We start from the raw sequence: 18,864 nt of genomic DNA on the forward strand, positions 1-18,864 counted from the left end.
GGCCGGAGTTGTAAATAAGCAAGATAAACTAATATCCGTTCATATCATAAATGCCATAAGGGTCCACAACCTCATCGAATGGGTTTATCTACTCATACTTGAAATGAAAAATACAAGATAAAATGTGTTACAGAAATATTGTGGGCTAACTAGAACACCATCATAAGCATATAAAATAGAGAGGAAAAATAACACAAAGATTTAACGAGGTTCAGTTAGGTCTAATCCTCCAAGCAAAACAAGATAGAATTTTCTACTATGAAAGAAAAAGAAGCTACCTTTAGATCCAGAAAAATATCCCATATATATAGATCCCAAGTAGCCTCAAACCTATAAGGAAAAGGTTCTCCTAATCCTAAAATGACAATATATTCATTTTCCAATTCTATTAGGACAAAGAGTTTCCTCAACCAATAGAGATTATGAGTATTCTAAAATATACCAGAAAAAATTTCAAGACATAATTAAAGAAATATAAGAACAAAAATAATTATATATTAAACAAAGAAGAAGATACAAACTTGTTGTGTCCAAACAAACACACAAGTGTTCGTAGTCATACACGTATTGTCGGATCTCAAGTGCAGATATCGTACCCAAAACAGGTTGTCAATTAACTATTTACTAAATTAAGCTAATCACAATGTTGTGCAAATTGCCAAGCTTTGGAAGGATAAAATTGTACCAGGCTGGCGCACTGCTTGGCGTGGGACACTACGTGGCGCGCCGAACTTGGCCTATTCCGGGCAAAAATTATTTCAAATCCAAGTCCAAGATGACTAAGAAAATTACTTTACTAGCATAGATTATACATCGGATGAACGGAGAAAAACATAACGAATTCAGTATTTTGCAAGTGAAGTAATGGACATTCCATGTTTTCCAACAAAACTTAAGAATTCCAACAGATCAATGTAGACCAATAATGGTTTAACATTTGAATGTAAATAAACTAGACTTTAGTCTTAACGCCAATTAATTGGTTTATCTTCCGGATCTATTAATACAAAAAAAAAATCTTCAATGTTTGGTCAACAAACAACAGTTCTTCAAAATTTGTCTACATATAAAAACACTGCAGGCCATAAAAATTAAAAGGTATGTTAAATAGCAGCATATTATTTCTTGTTGGGATGGGAACCTTCTCCTTCATAGACAATGTGAATTTGTAAGTAAAGATCTTTGTTGTGTTTTCGTCTCACAAATTCACAAATGCACGTATCATTTTTCTCCACAAAGTTCCACCTACATAAACTGCGCCACCCACCAATTAGCCATATTCTACCATCCTTCCAAATCTTGAGTTTGCCTCAAATTCTCTGCCAGTAGAGTCACGAATGGTCATAGTTGAAGAGAGTTCAAGTTTGTAGTCTCACTACATCAGTCGGAATGTACTACAGATAGGGAAACAAACTTTGTTAGCTGTGAATACAATAAGATCAAACTATAAAACCATTCACTAAAATAGTTGTAGGTTTATAATTACCAGGTGATCTCTCCTATTTGGTCATATTTTTGTTACAAAGTTAGGATTTTTTTGTTTAGTTACACGACCACTTCTGAATATATCTGTAGCAATTTTTTCATGGGGATTATTCACCTTGCCAGCACTGGCTCTTTTTTATTCAACTAAATCAAAAATGTTTAACTAGTTAGGTTCACAAATAGAAATCACCTGAAAATTCAGAGTTGCGCTTTCTATTTTATATTACAGGGTTGTGTTTTATTGAAAATTGACTTTAAGAAAGAAACCAAACTTTTGACACATATCAGAGGTCTTAGAAAAATGATATTTAACTTCATTATTTTCTCTGTTATTCCAAAAACTAACAAAAAGTTCCCTTAAAAGGCTCACTTTGTCGATTGAACCTTTTCAAAAATCCTTTAAAACTTATTGTCTTAATTATACCATGACATTTCTATGAATAGAAAATCATGTCAAAATATTCAAAGATGTCATTCTTGCAGTAACATACTAACAGGAGACGAATTGAATTAAATATAAAATGAAATAAAGTAGTACATTTATAGATCCTTAATTAGTGTTTACCTTTTGAACATGGCGTATGTTTGTTAAATATGCCAGCCCTTACATTATCTTCCTCCTCATCTTCTTTGTATTCATCATCTTCATTGTCATCATCATCTTTTTTCTCTTCCAAATATCTCCATTTTGAACATGATGCCTTTTTCAATCTCTTCTCCCTCTGCCCCCTCCTCTTGTTCTTCTTCCTCTTCCAGATGGATGCAATTTGAAGGTGGCACCTTTTTTGTTTCTTCATAATCCTCGTCCCGATTATCTTCTTCTTCTACCATGTTATCCTCATCACTATCATTAGAAGATGAACTGCTAGTGCTATCTCTAGCCCAAGTATTCTCCTTTAACTCCATACTCTTTTGATGGTCAACATTCATTTCTTTCTCGTCCTCCTCCTTCATAGAAAATTTTAAACCTCCATCTCCTTTCTTTACACATCCAGTTCTTCCAAGTAGTTTAAAGTCAAAAATTCTAGTTCCATCATAGTCAAAAATAATGAAGTCTCCAAACTCTACGATGTTATCCTCAATGAATTTCTCCCATCCATGTTCAAAATAAATATGTTTTCCTGATTTGGTTCCTCCTATAGGCCACATATTTCCAAACCTATCCCTAAGGGAAACATTCCTAGGTAGCATTCTATTCTTGTAATCAATATATCCTGGGGAAAGTTTCTGTGAAAGCAAAAGAAGCTCGACTATTGAAAAAATAAATGTAGAGCAACACGAATTTCTTTAAATAAGATTGACGATATCATAAATGCAGCCAGTTTCATATAAAAAATATTTCAAATAACTAAAAGTTTGAGATTTTTAAGATTGGAGTTCAAGAATGTAACTATTTCAAAAACTACAAAACAAAATCTGAGGCATTTTCATAGTTTTACTGCAAAATTACTATCATCAACACTCAAAATATGGTTAGTTTGAAATGATATATGCAATTTCTAACATCAACCGACTAAATTATACATAGTACTGGTATAAAATTTGGAGATTTAACATATATAGAAAATTATAAAATTTACTTGCATCACAAAAAGGCATCTTTCCACTTTTTAATTTCTCTCCCCTTATTCGAAGCATAAATTTTCAAAAAGAATAAATTGAAAATGTTTCAAGAAAAAGAATCAACAATAATCAGAGATTAAATACATGAATATAAGAACATAAAAAGAGGATTAAAGGGAAAGTACATTTAACAAGTATAAAAATACCACAAGATATATCCAAGTTTTGCAGATCTAAATCTCAACAATGCCTTCCCCTCCCCATATATATATGCTGCTCACATCTCCAAAAAGAAAAAAAAATTCAAGAATCAAAGTCCCATCAAAGACCATGATAAGGGGTAGTATACTCACAAGTCGTTTTGTACTGATTTCTGGGATGAAAACTTTGAAGAAGCCCTTTTCCATGTTCTCTTTGATTTCAAACTTTAGAAGGATATCATAATTGATGGAACAACCTTTTTACCCTATAAGTTTCTTTATATTAAAGGAAAAAATATAAAAGAGAAGAAGATTACAGAAATCTGAACATTCTTAGATATTGACCATTTGTATTTTTCCTCTTGTCATGTAGTCTTTTTTAATTGGAAAAAATTGTTCTTTATTATGTAAGGGTAGGAGGAGAGGAAATGAGGTAAGAGATTAGGAGGTGGAGAATTGAATCCACAACTATAAGGTGAAAATTCAAGAAGTCAACCAACTGAGCTACTGAGATTCCACGTTAGTTATGTAGATAATGAAGATATAGTAATCGTTTTTCCTCTCATGTAGCCAATGTAGAATATTAACTATGGAGAAACGTGATGAATTATTGCAAGTGAGATGATCTTTTCCCTAATTGGAAATATAAAAATTATAACTAATGTGGTGACCCAATGAAAGAAAGCAATGCTACCATCAACGTAATCATAACTGATGTGGTAACTTATTGAATTAGTTTATGAAAACAAATAATTTCGGAAGATAATGGATCATACTTGAAATTTAGAAGTTCAAAGTGAAAATGTGTTGTAAAAAAATAAATATATTTGATTGCTAATTTTATTTTGTGTGATTGTTTATCCTCTACGTCTTCATCTTTGATTGCTTCTCTCGACTTTAGCTCTGTACCCAAATTAATGATGGAGGCTTTCAATTATTCTGAATGTTCCAATGCAATGCTTGAGAAAATACATTTCTTAGAGGAAAATTACAATTGAGATTTAGCAGATTTACCTAATAAAAAGAAACGATGGGATGTGAGTAGGTGTTCACAATTAAAGTTAATCCAAATAGTTCTGTAGCAAAACTTACAGCCAAACTTGTGACTAAAGAGTATGCTCAAACTTATGGGGTAGATTATAGGTATGTATATGTTATATACTAAGGTTTGGTGGTACAAGAAAATTTTCAATCAACAGGCTGTGACACCCCGAAATATTTTTTCGCAAAGGTAGACTCGAAACGGAGGACTTGTAATTCTAAACATGAGTTAGGATTAATTCCTAAGTATTTGAAGTGTGTTAGATGTGTTTAGGGGTCATAAGGGATCTCTAACACCAAGTCGATTCCAAAGAACTCCAATCGTTTAAGTTTTCGGATGAGTTAGTATAAGGGTCAACTTCAAATGACCATATCTCCTAGAATATAAAGAACTGGGTATCCCACGACCTACCAAATTAAAGGTCTTTGAGTCTTCTTTCCAACTCCACCAAGATTGAAATTTTTGGAGTTCATAGTCAAAAGTTATGGCCATTTTACTACAGACTAGTACTGTAGGAATTTCAAGCCTGGGCGAAATTTAAGCTTGGCGCTCCAGTGGCGCCCCACGCCACTATAGCGCCAGAAAACAGCCTCAGTAGTTTGGGGCTTGGCGCGACGCACCACTATTAGATGTGCAGGGTTTTAAGCCTATTTTGGCTTGGCGCTGCAGTGGCGCGACGCGCCACTATAGCGCCTACAAGACTTTTGCCCAATTTTCCAGATTTTTGAAGAGGGGCAACTTGGACTTTTTCCAAATTATATATACACCATCCTTGAGCATCTTGGACCATTATTTTCAGCTTCTCTCTCTCTCTAAAAATCCCTAGAGAGTTTCCCTCTCTTCTTCTTCTTCTTCCCCAAATCCATCTCCAACAAAGGGTGCCTTCAAGAGTTTCAAGGATTCAAGTCTCTCATTGAAGACCCAACAACTAGGTCTCTTCAAAGTCTTCACAAGGTATGTAAGGCTAACCTAAAATATGGATTGAGTTCTTCCATATGCCCATAGATGTGTTGGATAGGAGTTGTGAAAGAGTTGAACCTTCTAAGAAGTTTTTCTTGAAAGTTTTCCTAAACTATAGAATATTTTTAGCTACTTTTGATTGATTGATGTTTTTAATGACTTGAGTTACAAAATAGTTATCTTTCATAATTATTGACTACAAATGTACCTTTGTATATAGATTTATAGATGTTGACGATATTTTTGAGTTGAGTTTTGTTGAGAGTAAGGATTCATGTTTCATTCACATGAACCCAAGATGAGATTTCTTTTGTCATAATTGTCTTGAGGTTGAGATGGATAGTTGTGTGTATATATGTATTGATTTGAACAGAAAGAATGAATTGGATAGTTAAGAATGTCCCTTTGTTTCTATAATTTGAACATAGGACTAAAATGAAGATTGTGGAGTAGATATTTGATAATGATGTGATGATAATATTTGACAATGATGTGATGATAATATTTGATGGTGATGTGAATGGTGGTTTTTTGATGATGGTGTAATAATGATGCGAGTGACGATGTTTTGATGATGGTGTGAGTGATGATGTGAATAGTGATTATTTAATATGTGTAGAATGATTGATGAAGAGGTATGTTGATGAGGAGGTTATGTGATGAAGTGAATTAGAGTATAATGAGATTATGTGATATGTGAATTGCATATTTTGAGTCGGTTGGAGTCTTATGAGTATTTTTAAAAATAAAGGATCTTTTGAGAAGGAGTTTTAAATACATGATTTGTGAGAATTTTTGCATAAACTATTTATACACTATTTTGAGTTTAAGAAATGATTATTTTCATCTATGATTTAAAAAGAGTTTAAGCATGAGTTGAGTTTGAGAAGTCTTTTAATTATTTTTGAACTTGAGTATTTTTAGTATAAATGAGTTGAGCATTTTTACATAAAAAGGTCTATTTTGAGATTGTATAAATTTTTAAGAGAAGAGTTTGATGAGTTGAGATGAGTCTATTTGAAAGAAGGTCCAAGGAGGCTAGATTTGATTGAGTTGATTTGAAGGAGTCCAATGAGGCTAAATGAGTATTTTGAGTATGTTACTCACTTGATAGATATTAGCATATTGAGTCTTGGGAGGAGTATCGAGCACCGAATTGGGTAAGAGTAAAGTCTATACTCAAACCCAATAACTACATCGCCAAACGTAGGAGGGGATTGAACCGTTAAAGTCAGATGCTTCCCCAAAATGTTTATCCAAACATTATAGGACTCAGTTGGATTGGATCCATGATTGGTTGATGAATTCATACTCTGGCAAGGTATGAACGGATGCGGTAACAACATCGGTGTCACGCCTCGAGAGGGTACCCTAGACGTAACCAGCACTCAGAAACCAGTTCTGGCTCCCAAGCGAACCACATAGCCTGATCACACATCCGTTCATTCATTCAATCAGCGAAAGACAGAAGAATAAAGAGAATCTTCGGTGGGCAACTCAAACATTAGTCTAACTCAAGGAATAAAGGCCAGGGGCCAACAAATCAACTCAAATATTTGTCATTTAAAAATAGTTTGACAAAAATAATTCAAGTAATGAAAATACTCAAACGACCCATCACTATCTAGTCTATGAAGCCTCTATCACTACTATCTATTTGGTGCTAATGACATGTTCATGGCTACCTCAAACCAAAAAAAAAGGACTAACTCGATGCAAGAATGATATAAGCGGTGTCCTCTAAATGTAGGGAAGGACTCACCAATACGCTGAGTGTGTATAGATCCCCAATGGTGCTCCTATTGACGATCTCTTAAACCTGTCTCTGCATCATGAAACGATGCAGGTCCAAATGGACGTCAGTACATGAAATGTACGAGTATGTAATATGACAGAATGAAACATACCTCAAGGAAGAATAACATCGGATCAACTATCTCGAATAAGAAAGGTAGGAGAGCCTCACATAAGACGTCATAAGTCTAAAGTAAGAATATATTTCTAGACAAAAACCAATCACACATCATATAATCCAATTCAATCATACGCAATATAGTTCAATCAAATCATAAATCATCCGATTTAATCCAATCGTATACAATCGGTTCAACCCGGTCATGTACGATCCGATCCAATCCAATCATATATCCTTCCATTCAACCTAATCAAATTAAAGGTCTTTGAGTCTTCTTTCCAACTCCACTAAGATTGAAATTTTTGGAGTTCATAGTCAAAAGTTATGGCCATTTTACTACAAACTAGTACTGTAGGAATTTCAAGCCTAGGCGAAATTTAAGCTTGGCGCCCCACGCCACTATAGCGACAGAAAACAGCCTCAGTAGTTAGGGGCTTGGCGCGACGCACCACTATTAGATGTGAAGGGTTTTAAGCCTATTTTGGCTTGGCGCTGCAGTGGCGCGACGCGCCACTATTGCGCTTACAAGACTTTTGCCCAATTTTCCAGATTTTTGAAGAGGGGCAACTTGGACTTTTTCCAAATTATATATACACCATCCTTGAGCATCTTGGACCATTATTTTTAGCTTCTCTCTCTCCCTAAAAAGCCCTAGAAAGTTTCCCTCTCTTGTTCTTCTTCTTCCCCAAATCCATCTCCAACAAAGGGTGCCTTCAAGAGTTTCAAAGATTCAAGTCTCTCATTGAAGACCCAACAACTAGGTCTCTTCAAAGTCTTCACAAGGTATGTAAGGCTAACCTAAAATATGGATTGAGTTCTTCCATATGCCCATAGATGTGTTGGATAGGAGTTGTGAAAGAGTTTAACCTTCAAAGAAGTTTTTCTTGAAAGTTTTCCTAAACTAAAGAATATTTTTAGCTACTTTTGATTGATTGATGTTTTTAATGACTTGAGTTACAAAATAGTTATCTTTCATAATTATTGACTACAAATGTACCTTTGTATATAGATTTATAGATGTTGACGATATTTTTGAGTTGAGTTTTGTTGAGAGTAAGCATTCATGTTTCATTCACATGAACCCAAGATGAGATTTCTTTTGTCATAATTGTCTTGAGGTTGAGATGGATAGTTGTGTGTATATATGTATTGATTGGAACAGAAAGAATGAATTGGATAGTTAAGAATGTCCCTTTGTTTCTATAATTTGAACATAGGACTAAAATGAAGATTGTGGAGTAGATGTTTGATAATGATGTGATGATAATATTTGACAATGATGTGATGATAATATTTGATGGTGATGTGAATGGTGGTGTTTTGATGATGGTGTAATAATGATGCGAGTGACGATGTTTTGATGATGGTGTGAGTGATGATGTGAATAGTGATTATTTAATATGTGTAGAATGATTGATGAAGAGGTATGTTGATGAGGAGGTTATGTGATGAAGTGAATTAGAGTCTAATGTGATTATGTGATATGTGAATTGCATATTTTGAGTCGGTTGGAGTCTTATGAGTATTTTTAAAAATAAAGGATCCTTTGAGAAGGAGTTTTAAATACATGATTTGTGAGAATTTTTGCATAAACTATTTATACACTATTTTGAGTTTAAGAAAAGATTATTTTCATCTATGATTTAAAAAGAGTTTAAGCATGAGTTGAGTTTGAGAAGTCTTTTAATTATTTTTGAACATGAGTATTTTTAGTATAAATGAGTTGAGCATTTTTACATAAAAAGGTCTATTTTGAGATTGTATAAATTTTTAAGAGAAGAGTTTGATGAGTTGAGATGAGTCTATTTGAAAGAAGGTCCAAGGAGGCTAGATTTGATTGAGTTGATTTGAAGGAGTCCAATGAGGCTAAATGAGTATTTTGAGTATGTTACTCACTTGATAGATATTAGCATATTGAGTCTTGGGAGGAGTATCGAGCACCGAATTGGGTAAGAGTAAAGTCTATACTCAAACCCAATAACTACGTCACCAAACGTAGGAGGGGATTGAACTGTTAAAGTCGGATGCTTCCCCAAAATGTTTATCCAAACATTATAGGACTCAGTTGGATTGGATCCATGATTGGTTGATGAACTCATACCCTGGAAAGGTATGAACGGATGCGGTAACAACGTCGGTGTCATGCCTCGGGAGGGTACCCTAGACGTAACCGGCACTCAGAAACTATTTCTGGCTCCCAAGCGAACCACATAGCCTGATCACACATCCGTTCATTCATTCAATCAATGAAAGACAAAAGAATAAAGAGAATATTTGGTGGGCAAATCAAACATTAGTCTAACTCAAGGAATAAAGGCCAGGGGCCAACAAATCAACTCAAATATTTTTGTTATTTAAAAATAGTTTGACAAAAATAATTCAAGGAAAGAAAATACTCAATCGACCCATCACTATCTAGTCTATGAAGCCTCTATCACTACTATCTATTTGGTGCTAATGACATGTTCATGGCTACCTCAAACCAAAAAAAAAGGACTAACTCGATGCAAGAATGATATAAGCGGTGTCCTCTAAATGTAGGGAAGGACTCACCAATACGCTGAGTGTGTATAGATCCCCAATGGTGCTCCTATTGACGATCTCTTAAACCTGTCTCTGCATCATGAAACGATGCAGGTCCAAATGGACGTCAGTACATGGAATGTACGAGTATGTAATATGACAGAATGAAACATACCTCAAGGAAGAATAACATCGGATCAACTATCTCGAATCAGAAAGGTAGGAGAGACTCACATAGGACGTCATAAGTCTAAAGTAAGAATACATTTCTAGACAAAAACCAATCACACATCATACAATCCAATCCAATCATACGCAATATAGTTCAATCAAATCATATATCATCCAATTCAATCCAATCGTATACAATCTGTTCAACCCGGTCATATACGATCCGATCCAATCCAATCATATATCCTTCCATTCAACCTAATCAAATTAAAGGTCTTTGAGTCTTCTTTCAACTCCACCAAGATTGAAATTTTTGGAGTTCATAGTCAAAAGTTATGGCCATTTTACTACAGACTAGTACTGTAGGAATTTCAAGCCTGGGCGAAATTTAAGCTTTGCGCCCCACGCCACTATAGCGCCAGAAAACAACCTCAGTAGTTTGGGGCTTGGCGCGACGCACCACTATTAGATGTGCAGGGTTTTAAGCCTATTTTGGCTTGGCGCTGCAGTGGCGCGATGCGCCACTATAGCGCCTACAAGACTTTTGCCCAATTTTCCAGATTTTTGAAGAGGGGCAACTTGGACTTTTTCCAAATTATATATACACCATCCTTGAGCATATTGGACCATTATGTTCAGCTTCTCTCTCTCTCTAAAAAGCCCTAGAAAGTTTCCCTCTCTTCTTCTTCTTCTTCCCCAAATCCATTTCCAACAAAGGGTGCTTTCAAGAGTTTCAAGGATTCAAGTCTCTCATTGAAGACCCAACAACTAGGTCTCTTCAAAGTCTTCACAAGGTATGTAAGGCTAACCTAAAATATGGATTGAGTTCTTCCATATGCCCATAGATGTGTTGGATAGGAGTTGTGAAAGAGTTGAACCTTTTAAGAAGTTTTTCTTGAAAGTTTTCCTAAACTATAGAATATTTTTAGCTACTTTTGATTGATTGATGTTTTTAATGACTTGAATTACAAAATAGTTATATTTCATAATTATTGACTACAAATGTACCTTTGTATATAGATTTATAGATGTTGACGATATTTTTGAGTTGAGTTTTGTTGAGAGTAAGGATTCATGTTTCATTCACATGAACCCAAGATGAGATTTCTTTTGTCATAATTGTCTTGAGGTTGAGATGGATAGTTGTGTGTATATATGTATTGATTGGAACAGAAAGAATGAATTGGATAGTTAAGAATGTCCCTTTGTTTCTATAATTTGAACATAGGACTAAAATGAAAATTGTGGAGTAGATGTTTGATAATGATGTGATGATAATATTTGACAATGATGTGATGATAATATTTGATGGTGATGTGAATGGTGGTGTTTTGATGATGGTGTAATAATGATGCGAGTGACGATGTTTTGATGATGGTGTGAGTGATGATGTGAATAGTGATTATTTAATATGTGTAGAATGATTGATGAAGAGGTATGTTGATGAGGAGGTTATGTGATGAAGTGAATTAGAGTCTAATGTGATTATGTGATATGTGAATTGCATATTTTGAGTCGGTTGGAGTCTTATGAGTATTTTTAAAAATAAAGGATCTTTTGAGAAGGAGTTTTAAATACATGATTTGTGAGAATTTTTGCATAAACTATTTATACACTATTTTGAGTTTAAGAAATGATTATTTTCATCTATGATTTAAAAAGAGTTTAAGCATGAGTTGAGTTTGAGAAGTCTTTTAATTATTTTTGAACATGAGTATTTTTAGTATAAATGAGTTGAGCATTTTTACATAAAAAGGTCTATTTTGAGATTGTATAAATTTTTAAGAGAAGAGTTTGATGAGTTGAGATGAGTCTATTTGAAAGAAGGTCCAAGGAGGCTAGATTTGATTGAGTTGATTTGAAGGAGTCCAATGAGGCTAAATGAGTATTTTGAGTATGTTACTCACTTGATAGATATTAGCATATTGAGTCTTGGGAGGAGTATCGAGCACCGAATTGGGTAAGAGTAAAGTCCATACTCAAACCCAATAACTACGTCGCCAAACGTAGGAGGGGATTGAACCGTTAAAGTCGGATGCTTCCCCAAAATGTTTATCCAAACATTATAGGACTCAGTTGGATTGGATCCATGATTGGTTGATGAATTCATACCTTGGCAAGGTATGAACGGATGCGGTAACAACGTCAGTGTCACGCCTCGGAAGGGTACCCTAGACGTAACCGGCACTCAGAAACCATTTCTGGCTCCCAAGCGAACCACATAGCCTGATCACACATCCGGTCATTCATTCAATCAGCGAAAGACAAAAGAATAAAGAGAATCTTCGGTGGGCAACTCAAACATTAGTCTAACTCAAGGAATAAAGGCCAGGGGCCAACAAATCAACTCAAATATTTGTCATTTAAAAATAGTTTGACAAAAATAATTCAAGGAAAGAAAATACTCAATCGACCCATCACTATCTAGTCTATGAAGCCTCTATCACTACTATCTATTTGGTGCCAATGACATGTTCATGGCTACCTCAAACCAAAATAAAAAGGACTAACTCGATGCAAGAATGATATAAGCGGTGTCCTCTAAATGTAGGGAAGGACTCACTAATACTCTGAGTGTGTATAGATCCACAATGGTGCTCTAATTGACGATCTCTTAAACCTGTCTCTGCATCATGAAACGATGCAGGTCCAAATGGACGTCAGTACATGGAATGTACGAGTATGAAATATGAAAGAATGAAACATACCTCAAGGAAGAATAACATCGGATCAACTATCTCGAATCAGAAAGGTAGGAGAGCCTCACATAAGACGTCATAAGTCTAAAGTAAGAATATATTTCTAGACAAAAACCAATCACACATCATACAATCCAATCCAATCATACGCAATATAACTCACTCAAATAATATATCATCCGATTCAATCCAATCATATACAATCGGTTCAACCCGGTCATATACGATCCGATCCAATCCAATCATATATCCTTCCATTCAACCTAATCAAATTAAAGGTCTTTGAGTCTTCTTTCCAACTCCACCAAGATTGAAATTTTTGGAGTTCATAGTCAAAAGTTATGGCCATTTTACTACAGACTAGTATTGTCGGAATTTCAAGCCTGGGCGAAATTTAAGCTTGGAGCCCCACGCCACTATAGCGCCAGAAAACAACCTCAGTAGTTTGGGGCTTGGCGCGATGCACCACTATTAGATGTGAAGGGTTTTAAGCCTATTTTGGCTTGGCGCTGCAGTGGCGCGACGCGCCACTATAGCGCCTACAAGACTTTTGCCCAATTTTCCAGATTTTTGAAGAGGGGCAACTTGGACTTTTTCCAAATTATATATACACCATCCTTGAGCATATTGGACCATTATGTTCAGCTTCTCTCTCTCTCTAAAAAGCCCTAGAAATTTTCCCTCTCTTCTTCTTCTTCTTCCCCAAATCCATTTCCAACAAAGGGTGCTTTCAAGAGTTTCAAGGATTCAAGTCTCTCATTGAAGACCCAACAACTAGGTCTCTTCAAAGTCTTCACAAGGTATGTAAGGCTAACCTAAAATATGGATTGAGTTCTTCCATATTCCCATAGATGTGTTGGATAGGAGTTGTGAAAGAGTTGAACCTTTTAAGAAGTTTTTCTTGAAAGTTTTCCTAAACTATAGAATATTTTTAGCTACTTTTGATTGATTGATGTTTTTAATGACTTGAGTTACAAAATAGTTATATTTCATAATTATTGACTACAAATGTACCTTTGTATATAGATTTATAGATGTTGACGATATTTTTGAGTTGAGTTTTGTTGAGAGTAAGCATTCATGTTTCATTCACATGAACCCAAGATGAGATTTCTTTTATCATAATTGTCTTGAGGTTGAGATGGATAGTTGTGTGTATATATGTATTGATTGGAACAGAAAGAATGAATTGGATAGTTAAGAATGTCCCTTTGTTTCTATAATTTGAACATAGGACTAAAATGAAGATTGTGGAGTAGATGTTTGATAATGATGTGATGATAATATTTGACAATGATGTGATGATAATATTTGATGGTGATGTGAATGGTGGTGTTTTGATGATGGTGTAATAATGATGCGAGTGACGATGTTTTGATGATGATGTGAGTGATGATGTGAATAGTGATTATTTAATATGTGTAGAATGATTGATGAAGAGGTATGTTGATGAGGAGGTTATGTGATGAAGTGAATTAGAGTCTAATGTGATTATGTGATATGTGAATTGCATATTTTGAGTCGGTTGGAGTCTTATGAGTATTTTTAAAAATAAAGGATCTTTTGAGAAGGAGTTTTAAATACATGATTTGTGAGAATTTTTGCATAAACTATTTATACACTATTTTGAGTTTAAGAAAAGATTATTTTCATCTATGATTTAAAAAGAGTTTAAGCATGAGTTGAGTTTGAGAAGTCTTTTAATTATTTTTGAACATGAGTATTTTTAGTATAAATGAGTTGAGCATTTTTACATAAAACGGTCTATTTTGAGATTGTATAAATTTTTAAGAGAAGAGTTTGATGAGTTGAGATGAGTCTATTTGAAAGAAGGTCCAAGGAGGCTAGATTTGATTGAGTTGATTTGAAGGAGTCCAATGAGGCTAAATGAGTATTTTGAGTATGTTACTCACTTGATAGATATTAGCATATTGAGTCTTGGGAGGAGTATCGAGCACCGAATTGGGTAAGAGTAAAGTCCATACTCAAACCCAATAACTACATCGCCAAATGTAGGAGGGGATTGAACCGTTAAAGTCGGATGCTTCCCCAAAATGTTTATCCAAACATTATAAGACTCAGTTGGATTGTATCCATGATTGGTTGATGAATTCATACCCTGGCAAGGTATGAACGGATGCGGTAACAACGTCGGTGTCACGCCTCGGGAGGGTACCCTAGACGTAACCGGCACTCAGAAACCATTTCTGGCTCCCAAGCGAACCACATAGCCTGATCACACATCCGTTTATTCATTCAATCAGCGAAAGACAAAAGAATAAAGAGAATCTTCGGTGGGCAACTCAAACATTAGTCTAACTCAAGGAATAAAGACCAGGGGCCAACAAATCAACTCAAATATTTGTCATTTAAAAATAGTTTGACAAAAATAATTCAAGGAAAGAAAATACTCAATCGACCCATCACTATCTAGTCTATGAAGCCTCTATCACTACTATCTATTTGGTGCCAATGACATGTTCATGGCTACCTCAAACCAAAATAAAAAGGACTAACTCGATGCAAGAATGATATAAGCGGTGTCCTCTAAATGTAGGGAAGGACTCACCAATACACTGAGTGTGTATACATCCCCAATGGTGCTCCTATTGACGATCTCTTAAACCTGTCTCTGCATCATGAAACGATGCAGGTCCAAATGGTCGTCAGTACATGGAATGTACGAGTATGTAATATGACAGAATGAAACATACCTCAAGGAAGAATAACATCGGATCAACTATCTCGAATCAGAAAGGTAGGAGAGCCTCACATAAGACGTCATAAGTCTAAAGTAAGAATATATTTCTAGACAAAAACCAATCACACATCATACAATCCAATCCAATCATACGCAATATAGTTCAATCAAATAATATATCATCCGATTCAATCCAATCATATACAATCGGTTCAACCCGGTCATATACGATCCGATCCAATCCAATCATATATCCTTCCATTCAACCTAATCAAATTAAAGGTCTTTGAGTCTTCTTTCCAACTCCACCAAGATTGAAATTTTTGGAGTTCATAGTCAAAAGTTATGGCCATTTTACTACAGACTAGTATTGTCGGAATTTCAAGCCTAGGCGAAATTTAAGCTTGGAGCCCCACGCCACTATAGCGCCAGAAAACAACCTCAGTAGTTTGGGGCTTGGCGCGATGCACCACTATTAGATGTGCAGGGTTTTAAGCCTATTTTGGCTTGGCGCTGCAGTGGCGCGACGCGCCACTATAGCGCCTACAAGACTTTTGCCCAATTTTCCAGATTTTTGAAGAGGGGCAACTTGGACTTTTTCCAAATTATATATACACCATCCTTGAGCATATTGGACCATTATGTTCAGCTTCTCTCTCTCTCTAAAAAGCCCTAGAAAGTTTCCCTCTCTTCTTCTTCTTCTTCCCCAAATCCATTTCCAACAAAGGGTGCTTTCAAGAGTTTCAAGGATTCAAGTCTCTCATTGAAGACCCAACAACTAGGTCTCTTCAAAGTCTTCACAAGGTATGTAAGGCTAACCTAAAATATGGATTGAGTTCTTCCATATGCCCATAGATGTGTTGGATAGGAGTTGTGAAAGAGTTGAACCTTCTAAGAAGTTTTTCTTGAAAGTTTTCCTGAACTATAGAATATTTTTAGCTACTTTTGATTGATTGATGTTTTTAATGACTTGAGTTACAAAATAGTTATATTTCATAATTATTGACTACAAATGTACCTTTGTATATAGATTTATAGATGTTGACGATATTTTTGAGTTGAGTTTTGTTGAGAGTAAGCATTCATGTTTCATTCACATGAACCCAAGATGAGATTTCTTTTGTCATAATTGTCTTGAGGTTGAGATGGATAGTTATGTGTATATATGTATTGATTGGAACAGAAAGAATGAATTGGATAGTTAAGAATGTCCCTTTGTTTCTATAATTTGAACATAGGACTAAAATGAAGATTGTGGAGTAGATGTTTGATAATGATGTGATGATAATATTTGACAATGATGTGATGATAATATTTGATGGTGATGTGAATGGTGGTGTTTTGATGATGGTGTAATAATGATGCGAGTGACGATGTTTTGATGATGGTGTGAGTGATGATGTGAATAGTAATTATTTAATATGTGTAGAATGATTGATGAAGAGGTATGTTGATGAGGAGGTTATGTGATGAAGTGAATTAGAGTCTAATGTGATTATGTGATATGTGAATTGCATATTTTGAGTCGGTTGGAGTCTTATGAGTATTTTTAAAAATAAAGGATCTTTTGAGAAGGAGTTTTAAATACATGATTTGTGAGAATTTTTGCATAAACTATTTATACACTATTTTGAGTTTAAGAAATGATTATTTTCATCTATGATTTAAAAAGAGTTTAAGCATGAGTTGAGTTTGAGAAGTCTTTTAATTATTTTTGAACATGAGTATTTTTAGTATAAATGAGTTGAGCATTTTTACATAAAAAGGTCTATTTTGAGATTGTATAAATTTTTAAGAGAAGAGTTTGATGAGTTGAGATGAGTCTATTTGAAAGAAGGTCCAAGGAGGCTAGATTTGATTGAGTTGATTTGAAGGAGTCCAATGAGGCTAAATGAGTATTTTGAGTATGTTACTCACTTGATAGATATTAGCATATTGAGTCTTGGGAGGAGTATCGAGCACCGAATTGGGTAAGAGTAAAGTCCATACTCAAACCCAATAACTACGTCGCCAAACGTAGGAGGGGATTGAACCGTTAAAGTCGGATGCTTCCCCAAAATGTTTATCCAAACATTATAGGACTCAGTTGGATTGGATCCATGATTGGTTGATGAACTCATACCCTGGAAAGGTATGAACGGATGCGGTAACAACGTCGGTGTCATGCCTCAGGAGGGTACCCTAGACGTAACCGGCACTCAGAAACCATTTCTGGCTCCCAAGCGAACCATATAGCCTGATCACACATCCGTTCATTCATTTAATCAGCGAAAGACAAAAGAATAAAGAGAATCTTCGGTGGGCAACTCAAACATTAGTCTAACTCAAGGAATAAAGGCCAGGGGCCAACAAATCAACTCAAATATTTGTCATTTAAAAATAGTTTGACAAAAATAATTCAAGGAAAGAAAATACTCAATCGACCCATCACTATCTAGTCTATGAAGCCTCTATCACTGCTATCTATTTGGTGCCAATGACATGTTCATGCCTACCTCAAACCAAAATAAAAAGGACTAACTCGATGCAAGAATGATATAAGCGGTGTCCTCTGAATGTAGGGAAGGACTCACCAATACGCTGAGTGTGTATAGATCCCCAATGGTGCTCCTATTGACGATCTCTTAAACCTGTCTCTGCATCATGAAACGATGCAGGTCCAAATGGACGTCAGTACATGGAATGTACGAGTATGTAATATGACAGAATGAAACATACCTCAAGGAAGAATAACATCGGATCAACTATCTCGAATCAGAAAGGTAGGAGAGCCTCACATAAGACGTTATAAGTCTAAAGTAAGAATACATTTCTAGACAAAAACCAGTCACACATCATACAATCCAATCCAATCATACGCAATATAGTTCAATCAAATAATATATCATCCGATTCAATCCAATAATATACAATCGGTTCAACCCGGTCATATACGATCCGATCCAATCCAATCATATATCCTTCCATTCAACCTAATCAAATTAAAGGTCTTTGAGTCTTCTTTCCAACTCCACCAAGATTGAAATTTTTGGAGTTCATAGTCAAAAGTTATGGCATTTTACTACAGACTAGTACTGTAGGAATTTCAAGCCTGGGCGAAATTTAAGCTTGGCGCCCCACGCCACTATAGCGCCAGAAAACAGCCTCAGTAGTTTGGGGCTTGGCACGACACACCACTATTAGATGTGCGGGGTTTTAAGCCTATTTTGGCTTGGCGCTGCAGTGGCGCGACGCGCCACTATAGCGCCTACAAGACTTTTGCCCAATTTTCCAGATTTTTGAAGAGGGGCAACTTGGACTTTTTCCAAATTATATATACACCATCCTTGAGCATATTGGACCATTATGTTCAGCTTCTCTCTCTCTCTAAAAAGCCCTAGAAAGTTTCCCTCTCTTCTTCTTCTTCTTCCCCAAATCCATTTTCAACAAAGGGTGCTTTCAAGAGTTTCAAGGATTCAAGTCTCTCATTGAAGACCCAACAACTAGGTCTCTTCAAAGTCTTCACAAGGTATGTAAGGCTAACCTAAAATATGGATTGAGTTCTTCCATATGCCCATAGATGTGTTGGATAGGAGTTGTGAAAGAGTTGAACCTTCTAAGAAGTT

At 35.4% G+C, this 18,864-nt stretch overlaps 1 protein-coding gene across 1 annotated transcript; it reads right to left on the reverse strand.

The window, feature by feature from the left end:
* Window positions 1-2,142: 2,142 nt before the first annotated feature.
* On the reverse strand, window positions 2,143-3,455 carry LOC129872377 (putative B3 domain-containing protein At5g66980). The gene is made up of 2 exons (XM_055947368.1): window positions 3,402-3,455; window positions 2,143-2,712 (listed from the first exon to the last, which is right to left on the reverse strand). The coding sequence occupies exons 1-2, from the start codon at window positions 3,453-3,455 to the stop codon at window positions 2,143-2,145; spliced, it is 624 nt and encodes a 207-aa protein (XP_055803343.1).
* Window positions 3,456-18,864: the final 15,409 nt, after the last annotated feature.

Source organism: Solanum dulcamara, chromosome 2, assembly GCF_947179165.1.
Source record: "Solanum dulcamara chromosome 2, daSolDulc1.2, whole genome shotgun sequence".
NCBI classification, from domain to species: Eukaryota; Viridiplantae; Streptophyta; class Magnoliopsida; order Solanales; family Solanaceae; genus Solanum; species Solanum dulcamara.

Coding starts and splice junctions, on each gene's coding strand:
- LOC129872377 (XM_055947368.1), bottom strand. CDS start 3,455: ATGGAAAAGGGCTTCTTCAAAGTTTTCATCCCAGAAATCAGTACAAAA. Junction 2,713..3,401: donor AAATCAGTACAAAACGACTT/GTGAGTATACTA, acceptor TTGCTTTCACAG/AAACTTTCCCCAGGATATAT.